General features: G+C 47.1%; 1 protein-coding gene across 1 annotated transcript in view; it reads right to left on the reverse strand.

Annotated features, from left to right (window-relative positions):
• Positions 1–4955: 4955 nt before the first annotated feature.
• ATP6V1C1 (ATPase H+ transporting V1 subunit C1) overlaps positions 4956–15105 on the reverse strand; it is a 40608-nt gene continuing 30458 nt past the window's right edge. Inside the window, exons 8-13 of the mRNA XM_075549417.1 lie at positions 14339–14407; positions 10373–10465; positions 10194–10287; positions 9728–9825; positions 8629–8755; positions 4956–5879 (exon numbers count right to left, since the gene is read on the reverse strand). Of these exons, the coding sequence (XP_075405532.1) occupies positions 5784–5879; positions 8629–8755; positions 9728–9825; positions 10194–10287; positions 10373–10465; positions 14339–14407 (577 nt within the window). The 3' untranslated portion in view covers positions 4956–5783. The remainder of the gene's footprint in view (positions 5880–8628; positions 8756–9727; positions 9826–10193; positions 10288–10372; positions 10466–14338; positions 14408–15105) is intronic.

The raw sequence follows: 15105 nt of genomic DNA on the forward strand, positions 1-15105 counted from the left end.
CCACACAGCTCTCATCAGCAGTGAGAAATCATAAACCAAGAACCAAAGTGACCACAAGGCACCTTCTGAACTTGGAAGCGAGTTCTGGAAGTCACCTTTCAGCCGCATCTATGAGAAATGTGCTTCTCGAACAATGAGACCCAAGGGTCAACAGTTATCGGTCAAGAGGCAAGCAGAGTTGAGAGGGCAGCGAGGAAGGGAAGGGAGCTAGGTCGATGGAACCGAGAATGAGCACGAGACAAGGAGGGACCGGGAAGGCTGCCACGTGGTGCAAGCTCTGACCCGTGTCGGGGAATGAGTTGTATAAAAATGCTCTGGAGGAATTTCATTGGCTTTGTCGACTTTTGGCTACAACGAAGCAAACTATTTAACGTGGATTCTCTGTTGAGATAGAAGGTGACCGTGATCATTTTGAGAGCTTTCCGAAACTCCTGCCTATCTTAGGGCCTTGCAAACGCAAAAACCACTTCCCAACGAGCCCTGGCAGGGCTAAGCTTTTGGACTGCTAACCACGAAGGTACAGAAGGAAGGTCTACACCGGCGGGTTTCTGCCAAGGCAGAACTCCATGGTCCTACTGATGAATGGCGTGGGGAGCTGCCGGAGAGACAAAACGGCAGCGATGGAGAGGCCTGTGTGAGATGCAAGAGTCTCCTTTGAATATGGCCTCGCGGCTCACAAATCAATGACTCAACCCCATCTGGGGCTCAGGGGAAGACGTTTTCAGATTATACTTGGCTGATCACGACCATCAAATCCTCCTAGCTGTTGGTTGAAAATGTATCTCTGGTTCTACTCAAAACATCTCTGTAGAGGCTGGCAGTGAACCTGCATTTTTGTTGACATCCCTAAGGAAGAACCGCTGGGGACAAGCCACCCTGTCAGGGAAGGTCCTGTGATTGCTGCTGGTTCCTAATTTGTTTCACACGCCACATGGCCACTCTGTGGGTATGCTGGCCTCAGGCCTGTCTCCCCGGGGCGCCCGTTCCCAGGAGGCTCTCGCTGTGAGTCGCTTCCCTGGGTTTACTCAGCTCTTCTTTTCTCTCCCAAGTCATAGGCTCCGAACTGAAACCAGTCTCAGGGTGAATCCTACAGCGTTCGGGTGTGCAATTTCCTTTCTCCAAGCCACCGATATCTCCATATTATTCATCTAAATGACTTAATGCCATTTATGCTATTTAAAAAACCGCTGACAAGTTTTCATTATTGAAATAAGTAAACTTCAATTTAGTGATCGGTACTGGCAGTTACATTATCTGTCAACTTGTGCTAAGGGGTGGGGTCTAGTCTGTCAATCAAGTCATAGCCAATGAGAGCTGTGTGTGGGCATGGCCTTATGGGGATTCTGGGAACTCCTGTCTTCCTCCCTGGAGGTGGGACACACTCTTTCCCTGCTTAACATTCCTGTTGATAAGCCATATGGAGCTTCGCAGATGAAACCAGAGCCCGAGAGCTGGAGGAGGCACATACAGAGCCACGTGCTTCTACCACCACTGGATCCACAAGACTTTCCACCCACTGGCCTGTGACCTTCCTATACTCAGTGTCACTGCATGTGTTGCATGAGTCTGAAGAGTAAATTTATAGACTGGTATCTGATGTATGGGCTAACATCGGACTTATGGATTGGTCTGGAATGTTTTCTTAAGGTATAATTACTCCTTGATATAAAGTTATTTCCTATACATATGTGAGTCTCCCTAGATTTGTTTCTCTAGTCTACCTGGGCTAACACAAATACTAAATGAGGAACGTTATCAGGTTTCCGCTAAGACATAATTATTAACGCAGATGCTAGGACAAACCATCTTTTTGACTCGTATTGAAAGATGCCCTGTTTTGTTTTTAGAAGGTGAGGCTTCCATGATAAGGTTCTCAGGCATGGCTGTGTATGTGGTTCTTCGCGTTGGGGTCTGATACTCTGATTTACTCTTGTTCTCAGGAAAACAGAGGCAGCTGAGAATGAAGACTAACCTCATAGATCAATTTCTCACCTTTTATTTCCAAGGTGTGGGAGGATTCTGAAGCGAGAGCAAGGAAAGGTTCACAATTGCGAGTATAGGTCACGTACACAGTATCACGCTCAAGGTATGACATGTGGCCAAACATACTCATTCACAAAGCATCCTGGGGAGCGCCTGCCCCACAGCAGAGCTGCTGCACGCATGCGCAAGAGTCACTGCCGCACGGTAGCATCGAGGTAGGAAGAAAGCATCTAGGTTGGGTAACTAAGGCTTCTGAAATGAGCATGCAACAAAACTCGACAGCATCACTAGTCGTCCACAGGACGGGCTGGCCTCCTGTGTCCCTGGCAACAGGCCAACCCAGTTTAATATTCGATGAGCCAAACCTCATGCCCCTTCTGTGCCCTGCCTTGCCTGTCAGTCATCTAAGTGCCAGGCGGAAGGAACAAGGTACGGTGTGAGGGGCAGAGACCAGAAGCCAGAGATCTCGGGTTCCCATTCTTACTCTTGTCTCAAGGTCTGTGAGTTTGTAGCAAGGGCTCAGGTAACTGCTGTGAACCTCCACCAGCCCCCCACCACCCCGACCTCCAACCCCTCACTACTACCCCCCGCACACAGCGGGCTGCTCAGCAGTGCTCCTCACCCACGCAGTGGGGTCACAGATGAGGGACATTAATAAACGCTCAATGAACTTGTCACCACAGCACTCTCCTGCGGGGAGAACCAGCAGACTCCCCAGCAAACAAAGCAGGGCACAAAGAGATGGGAGCAGTGGCTGCCTGGGGCCACCAGAAACAACCCAACACAAGTGGATGCTCCGTGACACTCACACCTGAGCTACAAATGCTACTGTTAGCAGCCCCACCCGCCCCACTTACTTCCCTAACTCCCCACAGTAATGTATCTCCTGAAACCCCCAAATCATGTCTAAGTGGCGTGACCTTGAAGCCCAGGGTAGGCGAACACGTGGTGGGGCTGAGGCTCTCACCACCACAGGCGAATGAGGTGAGGTGAGCACTGGGGCGACCTCGCCGCCCACCTGCAAATGAAGGGTGGAGGCACAGAGCCCACTCTGCAGGACCCCAGAGCTCGGTGGCGGCCCGCTGGGCTGTGAATGCTTGTAAATCCAGCCGCAGACCCCTCAGCCGCTCTGCTGTCTTGTATCCCTGGTGGAAATTGTATATGCTGAGCCCCACCCCTCCCATTCCAAAACTCTGCTGGGAATTTCCACCTGAAAAAATCCCAACCTACTCACATCCAAAGACTATTAAAGTCTCATTCAAATCTCCCCAGTCATCGTGTGGTCCTACTAATCTTTTATTTTGCTACTCAGAACAGTCAGTCTATGGGAGAGGGACTGTCCCCACTTCACAGACACGCAGGCTCAGGACTGCGGCCCCACTGTTGCTTTCTTGTTCTGTGTGCCCAGCACACTGCTATGGGCAGGAAGCTCTGCCCCTGCTATTTCAAATGCCAGCAGGGCTGCCCATGGCAAACAGGCTTCAGTGCAGCTTCCAGGCTGAGACGGCCTAGGAAGAAAAGCCTGGAGACCTACATCCAAAAGTCAGACAAGGAAAACCCGATGGGCCCCAGCAGACTACTGCCCGAAGCCGTGCCGGAAGACAAGCGCCCTGGTGCAGGACCAGTCAGTGCATCATGGTGTTCCACGTGGGCCACCATCCACCAGAACCGGTTCAGAGACAACTAACACCGATGGAAAAATTCAAAGGACACCTAAATATAAACAGCAAAACAATTTTTTCCAACACAAAATCTAGAAATGGGCAGCTTCTACTTGTCCAAAGGGAAACTGTACCCCAAATCTGAATCCCACACATAGCCTCAATTTCAAAGCCTAATTACACATTATAACTTGGCTCTGTGTGTGTGAGCGTGTGCGTAAAATTTTAATGTACACAAGGAAGATTCAAAAGTTCACGGCAGAAATGGAATTAAAAGGTAATGAAATTTTGAGAGTATGGCAGGAGAAGTGGGGAGCTAACAAAGAAAATGTCCTAAAACTGATTGTGGTAATGATTATACAACTCTTCTCCGTGTGACGGAACTACTGAATCGTATGATATGCGGATTATGCTAATAAAATGGTTGAAAGAAGATAATGGAAATTTTCCACAAAATTTTGAAGCCCCTCATAGACGCTCACACACTCGCTGTCACGGAGTCAATGCCGACACACACAGACCCCGCAGGACAGGGTAGGCCTGGCCTGTGGGTTTCGGAGACCATAACTCCTTCAAGGGGAGTAAGTAGCCTCATCTTTCTCCCCTGACACAGCTCGTGGTTTTGAACTGCTGACCTTGTGGGTAGCAGCTGAACTAGGAACCCCTGCACCACCAGGGCTCCCTGTCTCATACACTCTGTGACTGTACAAACGCTCTGTACAAAGATGTTCTCCCCAGCAGTGCTCGTCGTGACAAAAATTAGACCGCCCAAGTCTCCGCCAGTAGGCGAATGGCTAACTAGACTGGATGGTGGCACGGACACAGGATGGCACGCCATGGAGCCATGTCAAAGAGTGAGGTCGCTCTGGGTATGGGGTTAAGCAAAAAAAAATAAAAGGGGTGCATGTGCGTGACCATTTGTAGTATAATCCTTTTTAAATTTCAAAGTAAACAGCGTATGCGTGTGTGAGCTACAGTTTGTATCAGGGAAAGGCTGACTACACAGTGATACGTGGACTAGGAATCAGCGTATCTGTTTGGAATTAATAAAAGCCTTGGCTATATTTTGGATTTGAGGTGAATGCAATTTAGAGGCGCTGTCACTTCCTAAATAGAGGAAGTGAAATGTGAGTGCCTTCCTCCCAGTCACCAGCCTCTGAGTCCAGCATGGGGGCAGAGGCCACTGGGCATCCTCTTCTGAAAGCTTGGAGGGTCTACTGTCAGACTGGGTGACACGTGCAGGCCTTCCCAATGACAGACCTTTAAAGGAAGCAAATGAAATAAAGACTTCGAAAAAATGACTGCGCTACACAGGTTTGCTATACTTTATTCAAAATTGACCCTGCACTGCCTAGTTATTTAAGAGAGCTACACGTCTTGTGATCAGAGGCAAAACCCATTATTTGCTGAAAAAATAAATCTAGCTCCGACCCAAATTTGGCACAATTCAATCATTCACATTAGGGTACAAACGTCCGCCCTCGCACATAAACACACTCCTGAAAGGAACACAAGTCAGCTACGTACGACCTCATGTGCACAGCTCCCCAAACTGGGCTCTCCTGAAGGTATGCACACCACACGACACCTTTGCACAGGGCACTTTATTCTCTCCTGTGGGCAGTGACAGTGCTCGCTGCAGGGTGTGATGAGAAACATTTCGAAAGCACATCCCTGAACAGGGTCACACTGCTTTACATCACGATTCAGTAGCTACGCCACAGGTGGGTCTACTAAGTACAGTGAACAGCATGAGATCAGTGCTTACACCACTGCCTTGTAAACAAGGTCTCTGTGCACGCACAGTAACAAATGGAATGAATGCATACCACAGTACCAATGAGGAAAGACCTTCGCTTTAAATAAACTATTCTGTTTATAAATAAACTCTTGATTTTTTTTTAAAGTTTTTGTTTTTTGCTTAGTACACATTTACAGACCTGATCAATAGAAACAATACATATATTTTCCTTGGAAAAAAACAACAACACTGAGAAATAGATCACTATGGGAGACCTCACCTAGGAAGGGGGGCAGGAAGCAGGCAGAGGGGGTTGGAGTTAGAAGCACTATCATACTGCATCCTAGCTGTTAGCACACACCAACACAAGGACAAGGTTGTCTTGCGAGGAGTCGATTTTACTTGAATTCCAGCAAGTTGCAATCAATCTTGTAATACACATAAGGGTAGTATTCCTGTTGGCTCAGGTTTAAGCCTGGAATATCCATAGGAGCCTATGGGAGGAAATCAGACAATTATTCAATTAAGTACTTACAGAGCTAAAAAAAGAAAAAACTATCACCACTTACCTTTTTTTCATAAGTACTCTACACTTAAGCTGATTTAATCCATCTTAGGTATTATCATTTCCCAAGGTAGAAACAGAGTCCAGGTAGACAGTGCCCACTGAAGCCGGATTCACCTTCTCTGACTCAAAGCCTGTGTGCTAACCCAACCCTGACTTGTTGTCACATACACTGCGGGTAACTACTTCATTAACTTCTGGCTTAGGATATTTAATTTAGTATCGAATTTTTAGGATACAAGGCTTATAAAATGTTGGATGGCATTAAATTAAGTGTGGTTTTAAAGGTATCACTTATTGTACATGTATTTTACGATCTTACTGGTAGAAAATTATGTAACCAGTAGAACTCATATTTTAACCACAAATTTGAAAAAAAAGTCAAAACTCATTTCTTTCCATTTCTTCTATCTGGTTTAAAAAAAAACAAAACTAAATTAGAAAGGTCTCCCCCCCCCCCCATGGGTATAATTTCATGTACAAGTGAGATCCTATTACTTCTGGAAATGTACTGGTTCCCTTTAAAGTCCTCATCTGACTTGACTTAATCGAAGGAAATTAAAATTACGTTTTCATTTCCATGCTCCTCGCAATTTGCGCTGCGTGGGAACAGCTAGTATCCCTGGCTGTCACATGTGAAGCTTTGAACATCTTTATCTACAGTGAGCTGATGACGGTCTTTCACTAAGCAGCAAAGCACCGCGCTAACAGCATAAATTATCGCATATACACGTGTATAAGCCGAGTTTTTCAGCACAAAAAACTGGGGTTCGGCTTATACACAGGTCAGTGGTACCCCAGCGAAGCGTAACAAGTGGTACCCCAGCGAGGTGTTACTCAAGGTAACAGGACAAGCGCCTGTTATCCCGCGGGTGATTGCCGTTTCTCCGCTGTTCATTCAAAGCCCAGCTGACACTGCAGGGCTTTGAATGTTTGTTTACTCACATCTACCCAATCAGAGCCGTCCAATGACATGGACAGCTCCAATTCGCAGAAGCATCCGTAGTGATTCACTTACACCGGCAGCTGAACTGGTAAGGATGTGTCTGTGGCTGCTCCCTATCTCCCCTCTGGTCTCGTGTTAATTCACATCCTGCATCTCCTGCCTGCATGGACTCCCCCCTCCTCCCGGCTAACATGTCCTGTGTGTGTGGGGGGGGGGGGGCATTACCATGAAAGTTCTTTTTCAAAGTCTTGTTTTTTTATCCTATTAGAAATGGATACTCTTGAACAAAAACAAAAACGCCAGTCATATGAGGCTGGTTTCAAAATGAAGGTTGTGTCAAGAGCAGAAGAGAGCAATAACAATATTGCAAAGAGGGAATTCTGTGTTGACGAAAAGCAAGTGAGGGAGTGGCAGAAAATGAAGGCTGTCTTGGAACAGATTCCAAAAGCTAAAAAAGCTCATTGTGTTTTAACATTTTTTATGGGGCTCTAGAGCGTGAATTGCATAAATGGGTTATGGAGTGTCATCAAAATGGTTATTGTGTAACGTGCATGGGAATCTACATACGTGCTCTATAAATGGCTAAGGATGACAAATAAAAAGCACCAGGCATTGAAAAATGTGCTGCGTCAGCAGGATGGTGTACCCGCTTCGTGAATAGGTTTGGCCTACTATGTTTGAGACAGAGAACAAAGATTTCCCAGAAATTGCCACAAGACCTTAAAGAAAAAATTATGTCATTCTAGTCATTTATTATAAACAAAGAAGGATTTATAATTATGACCTGGCAGATATTGGGAATATGGATGAAACTGCCTTGACTTTTGATCTTCCAAGCAACAGAACTGTGGCAAGTTTAGGAAAAAAAACATTTTTCTCAAAACCACAGGAAATGAAAAAAAAACACTTTACAGTTGTTCTATCATGTTTGGCTAATGGAACTAAGCTGCGTCCTGTGATTATTTTTAAAAGAGAGACCTTGCCTAAAAAGATCAATTTCCCACCAAGAATTACTGTGCGTGCACATGTTAAAGGCTGGATGGATGAAAATGGAACAAAAAATGGCTGGAAGAAATTTGGAAGCGACGAACAGGAGCAGCCTTAAAGAAAAAGCCATCATTACTTGTTTGGGATATGTTCAGAGCCCACCTATCAGATGACACACAAAAATTGGCAAAATCTAGTAAAGTTACTTTAGCCGTTATTCCAGGTGAGCTTACATCTGTACTGCAGCCTCTGGATGTATCTTTGAATAAGCCCTTTAAAGACCGTGTGTGAAGGATGTGGCATGAATGGATGTCAACTGGTCAAGCCCGACTAACAAAAAGAGAAACTCTCATGAAGCCTGACGTAGAGTTAATAGCAAAGTGGGTTCGAGATGCATGGGAAGACATTCCAGAAGACATGGTGCGACGTGCCTTCCAGAAATGTAGTATTAGTAATGCTATGGATGGCAGTGAAGACTGCGCTTTGTATGAAAATGACAGCAGTGATGGTGATGACGGCGATCTCAGTGAGGGCAGCGTCTAGGATGACCTCACACCAGCTGAAGCCTCACAATGGCAGCCAGGGACGCGGCGCTGCAGGCAAACGGCCTGCTCCCTTTCCTCACAAACTCAGAACTCACCGAAGATGCCGCATTACGAGCGATTAAGGATCACAAACAATCCCGACTGTCCCCTTTTCAGCCTTCTCCCAGTACCTGGTCCCGAGTCGACAAGTTCGCACTCACCTCGATGACAGCGGCTGCGCTGCTGTCCAGGTGCTTATACAGCCCGTACAGCACGTCCCTCAGCTTCCTGACTGTTTTCTTGTGGGGCTGAAGCAGCATTGCTTGAAAGTTCACCGGCAAGCCATACCTGTTACGGAGGCACGCGTCCCGTGTCCACCGTACAAGCAAAGACATCGAACCGTACACATCAGCAGCAAAGACACGCACAGATGGTCTTTCTAAAGCGGATATTCTCAAATGATTTTTAAGTCAAAGTTAAGAGGAAATCTCATTTTACTGACAAGTTCAACTAACGCACACTGACGTTCAAACCTGCCCAGTCCTCGCTGTCCACTAGAAAAGTCTCTCTCAAACGAGACCAGTTCTCTTACAGGAATGCCTGTTAAAACAACCGAATTGTTAAGGTGCTCTATGAGAACCCTTGGGCAACGGGGATCCGATGTAAGCTCAGGGCCTGCCTTTATATTAATGTAATAAAGGACACGAGGGTGTCCACCTCTACTTTGACAATCTGAGGAGATTGAAACTAACAAGCACTGCTGGGGCAAGTTCTTTTACTACTTGATTTACGTGTCCCCAAATGTGAAAACTTTTTGGTGAATGTACCAAAACTGCATGCCACGTTGTTTTAAAGAGAATCCTCTTAAAACCTCCCTGAGTGAATTCTGACAAAGTACGACTGTGGAACAGCGTGGAACTGCCTGCCTGCCCCACGGGGTCCCCCAGGCGAGAATCTTCACGCAAGCGGATTGCCACCACCTCGTTCTCCTCCAGAGTAGCTGCTGGATCCGAACTGCTGACCTTTTGGTAAGCAGTCAAATGTTTAAACCACTGTGCCGCCAGAGCTCCTGCTTCTTAAGCCAAACAATGGCTAACACTTTAGAATCTACTTTTAACAAGTATCATGCAAGAAGGAACCCCTAGGCTACCGGACAGGACTCGGCCCCAGGGAAGCCGTACGACATGGATGCGTTCTTGCTCATGATTAGCCCGCTGGCTGCTCAGGTCCATTTCCCGTTACTGACTGCGCTAGAGGTGGACCGAGGGAAAGGGGGCCACGAGCTCTCTAGTCCCAAGTTTCTCAACGGACAGTCTTTACCTTAAAACAGACTCAACAAAAACCCGTAATGCTTTCACATGAATCCAGGCAATAAACGCCTCGCTGAAATTCACTTTCAGCCACCGCACCAGTGGGCCCTGGGAAAAGGAGAGGGAAAAACCAATCACACATTCTTCAATGACATAAATGCAAACAGCTTCGATGCAAGACTGAAACATTACACAAGTTCGCCTCACGAAAATAACAATGCTTACTGAGAAGGCGGCTCTGGTTTAGCTCAAACAATGCCTTGCACGACAGGAGCACCAACTAAAACACTGCACCTAACACTGGACTTGGATGAAGATTTTGAAGGAATCGTTAACTCTAAGGTCTGCCTTTTAAAGAGATTAAAAAATTACACGCAAAGCTAAGCTTAGAGGAAATTCGTTCTCATTATTCAACAGACAAAAAAAAAAAGACTGAAACACCAATGTGTCTGAAACTAAGTTTTAAGGACACATACAAACTGCTTCTTCTTGTCGGTCGACAGCCTGGTCATTTCTTCTCGATCTGCTTTCATCTCCTCTTCATTGTACTGGAAGTCGCGAACAATGAATCTAAATTTGGGAGGAAAAAACAAAATTGGCCAAGCTGTGTAGAGCTGGGATAACAAATTCAAAAACAACAACAAAACAGACTTACTTGTTTTCCCGGGCTTTGTGTCTGAAGTCATCGACAGCCTTCCTGAACAAGGTGACACTGCAAAGGTAGCTGTCCTGGTCCTCTGAGAGAACACTAAGAGACAAAGCAGCAGCCCATTGGAAAGTGTCTATTGCTCTTCTCCGCTCAGAAGGCATCGTCCCAAGTGAGGAGGAAATACAGACGGAGGGAGCCCCGGGTGAGCGCCCTCTGAGCGCAGACCAGGGCTGTGAGCACGGAGCGTGGACCACCGCAGATGCAGTTAGGTCAAACGTAACACCTTGCCATTCCATTTCCTTTCCCATCCATTTTAAAATCTGTTTTACCTGTTAATACTGTCAGCTTTCTTTTCAGTTGAGCTTTTGATCTGTTTTGTTACTGTAAGTTTTTAATGTTTTTCTGCGTAGGAAATCCAGGATAGATAAATCTAGAGACAGTGACTGGATTGACGGTGCTGTGCGGGAATAGCAGGGGAGGTTGGGGAAATGGGACCTAATAACAGGAGAGTGCAAGAAAGAAGAAAACGTTCTGAGCTTGACTATGGGGATAATTGTGCAACTTCTTTTTAAAGAAGTCATTTTATTAGAGGCTCTTACAGCTCTTTAAACAATCCATACACATCAATTGTGTCAAGCACATTTGTACATATATTGCCATCATCATTTTCAAAACATTTTCTTTCTACTTAAGCCCCTGGTATCAACTCCCCTTTTTCCCCTTCTTCACCCACCCTCCCACCCCCGTGAACCCTTGATACAATATAAATTATTATTATTTTTATATCTTACACTGTCCGCTGTCTCCATTCACTCACGTTTCAGTTGTTAGTTGTCATTCCCCCTGCCCCACTCCAGGGGGTGGGAGCGTGTTTGTTATACATCAATCATTGTGATGGGTTTCCCCTGTCCCCCCACCTTCATGGTATGGCTACTCCCATTACTGTTCCTGAGGAGTTTATCTGTCCTGGATTCTGTGTGTCATGTTGAGAGCTCTTATCTGTACCAGTTATACAACTCTTTCTTGATGTGACTAAACTACTGAACTGTATATTGAATTATATGCCAATAAAACTTTTTTAAAAAAATAAAAGCAATTTGAAATCTTAAAATAAAGGCAGAATTCAGAAATGAGCAAGAGGAGAAACAGAAGTCTAACCACCTCATGCCTGTTCATCATTGGCTTATCAGCACTGCCTCCCACACTGCAGGCCTGTACAACCCAGAGCCGGAGCACAACGATTTCAACCTCCTTCGGCATTGGCCTGGCCTGGCCCCAGGGCTGTGTAGGTGGCTTCCTTCTAATGTCTTGTCCCTTTTTAAGTACCGTCTTCTCTCCTGAAAGGTGACTTCTCATCTCTGCAGCCCAGCCTCAGAGAGACTGGCCTATCTTCTCTGCACTGTCCATCTGTCCTTTCTCCCATTTAGCCCCTACTCAACCCTTTCAACGCAACTACCTAAATACCCTCTGAGCGCACACACTTTGCTGGGCCGCAGGGAGTCCTCGCGGTGCCTGAACTTCTGGGCATTCACAGCACAGGGGCAGCACCTCAACGGGCTCGCATGACAAAGCTGCGGGGACATTGGCACTGCCATGTAAATCTACAATGCTTTGGGGAACCCACATAGAGCGCGATCCCAATATGGGTCCAAAACTTACTCACAGCTATTCACACATGGAAACCTGTCAGCAAGGCCACACGTGCCCACTGTGGGCACCTGTAATGACCAGGGGTGGGAGTGTTACCTGGGGGGTGAGGGCTCTTCCTTTTATTGTTCAGTCTTTGGGTTTTTTAAAAATATGATGCTTTGTTTTTAGTTGCAAGGTGTTACTTCCACAAACAAAAAGCAACAACTTTTTACAAGACTGAGAGGGTGTGGAATCAGGGGCGCGTTTTGCTAATACACTGAAAAGAAGAACAGGCAAGGTTCATTTCCCCAGGAAGCCGGGCCTGTCTGGTGAGCCGAAGCACACTGAAGAGGCAATGACAAGGCTTAGCCTCAGAAGGCCTCTAAAACAGAACCCACCCTGGCTCTTCCCAGCCAGGCACAGACCACCCCCCTACCCAACACAGCACCCTGCAGGCACCTTCCGGAGAGCTCTTCCCTGCATTCGTGGTCACACAGAGACGTTAACTAATCTGGACTGACCCTGTAAGGCTTCTTTCAAACTGTGCCCTGCTCGAGGCCATGTCCCTAGTGCCTCACCAACCCCCAAAGGCAGCCACCACATGGACATCTCTTAAGGACCAACCAAATGTTAACTCTTGGATGCTGGCCAAGAGTTACGCTGGAAAGGACTCTGTGCAGTTTAACTGCCATGCAATGGTTCCACTAGGTTCAAATACATAAGCCAAACTCCCTTGCCCTTCAGTTCTACTGTGGCCCACCTTCTAGTAGACCCCACTAGGCCCACAGGCAATGAACATTCATTAGCAGACCCCACTGCTAACTGTCTAAGAGCTGCCACCGCCTCTGCTCACTCCTACACCCAATTTCCAAGCTCCTTCTGAGCACTCCACCACCTGGAACTATGACTTGGCATATGCACAATTAGGAAGGACATTCTGTGTGGGGCCCTTCCTCTGCTCCTTCACCAGCCACCTAGACATAGCGTCACCCTCTTGGCGTTAATGCCTTATACACCACAGGTGAGAGGTGACAATGCGTTAGGCAGAAATCTACCAAGGTGCAACCTTGATCTTCAGTTGACCACAGGAAGGGCCGCTGTGCACCCAAAGTACGTCCCCCAGGCGGGGGACCCCACGGTGAGCACAGGTCTTTGTTTACTTTTACAGCACCTGCATTTGTTTCCCTACAATAACAACTGTCCTAGATTGGGGTCTGCGTACCTACCATACCTTACAATAGCTTCCTGGGAGTCAGAGGGAAGGTGCGATGCTCGCTTCACAGGTTAAGAAAATGAGGCCCAGAGGAGTTAAAAGCCTTACCCCAGGTCACCCAGCAGGTTGGTAGCAGAGCCAGCATTAGAACGCAGATCCCTGGGTGCAGGCCTCTTCCCATTACACTAAGCTACCTCCCATACTGATTGACACAATGGCACTGGAAAAGAAAATATTTCATGGGCCTGGCCTCACGAATACCATCTCTTTCCTATCGCCTCTCTCTGCCTGCCTTTCTCCAGGCTGCCTCCTCAACAGGCCTACACATATAGAAAAGTCCTTTGTAGGGCATAAACGTTGGGTGAGATCTTTTCCCAAAGGCAGAATATAGGAAAGAAGAGCAACATCGTCAAAAGAGGGCAGGATCTCGAGCTAAAGAACTGAGGCTTTATGCCACTGGACACACACACACACACACACACACACACACACACACACACACACACACACACACACAGTCATGGCTCTCCGGCAACGATGATGAACCTGTGCATTCTGACGTCCTCATCCAGAATGCGGAAGCTGCCTACCGCTTCACAGAATTATCAGCAACATCAAATCAGATGACACAGGGCAAACCATTAGTGAAAACGTGCTTCCTACGAATGTCTGCTTTTATAAGGCAAGCGCGGGCTCGCTGGAAAGTGCTGGTGAAGATCTGGAGGTGGGATATTCCAGTGGCCATTTGTATACTTCCTTTCCAAGGTAAAATAAAGAGTCAGACCACTAAGGAGGTGTGCAACGAATGGAGATTTCGGCAAGCAGCACAGTGCTGCAGAGGACCCGGGATTCAGTCCCACCCTGCCACTGGTGACGTGTGTGACTCTGGGCAAACACCTTCAACTCTGTGGCCTCCCACTGCTGCATCTATGAAAACACGAGTGGGACCGATGACTGCATAGTTCCCTCCAGGTCTAGCGTAAGCTCACTAGAACTCACGTAGCTCCCTGTTTGCCAGGGGGAAATAGTGGTTCTGGTGCTGTAAATTCACTGTAAAAGAAAGAGCTATTTGCTCACCCAAACTCGGAGAGCTGTTGGAGATGGGCAGTTTGACAGGCATTGCTACTTACTTGCTAGACCTTGGGACGACCATTTCAGCTAGTGTCTCATACTGCTTGATCCAGTCATTGTGGTTCAACCTGCAGAAAGAATACAAGCAGCACTGCAGAGGGGTAAATAAGCCTCCTTCTTGCTATCTTCAGAGAGGGTCGCGGGGTGGGGAAAGGGACACACAGGAGAGTCAACTGCACCAAGAGTACAGCAAATCCACCTGAAACATGCGTCTTGCTTCCTGCTGAGAATGAATTACAAATAAGCTGAGGGAAGCAGGGACTGTAGCTCACACACCACCACCCCGCCGACCTAGTAACCACTGCAAGACAGGTCATCCTAGAACTAAGCTTGGCAACGGACAAAGTAACAAACATTTAGGGCCTCAATTACTTTCAAAAGCTATGGCTGACACATGTGACCTCAAGTGGACAAAGAAAAAGTCAACGCTGAAACCCCTGCCATCTCTACTGAGTGGCCACAATGAAGGGTTGGGGAAGTCTGTATTTACTCAAAGTCCAGAGTACCAGGAACTGTTACGTAAGTAAAGTGACAGCACACAACGTTGCCAAGAAACATTGAGCAACAGCCTTCTCTGGAGGCTGGCTTGGAGCGGTCTGAGGAGAAGCCGCCCTGCTGGTGACGGGACCATCGGCATAGAGGCTTACAGGCCAGGACAAGGACTAACGTGTTACCGAAGCGGACCCGGTCCTGTGACGCCATCACTGTGGACAGAAAACTGCCAACATTTCTGGTCTTCAAAAGACATTTTAAATAAAGGTTGTAT

The sequence above is a fragment of the Tenrec ecaudatus genome, chromosome 5 (assembly GCF_050624435.1).
Source record: "Tenrec ecaudatus isolate mTenEca1 chromosome 5, mTenEca1.hap1, whole genome shotgun sequence".
In the NCBI taxonomy this organism is placed as follows: Eukaryota; Metazoa; Chordata; class Mammalia; order Afrosoricida; family Tenrecidae; genus Tenrec; species Tenrec ecaudatus.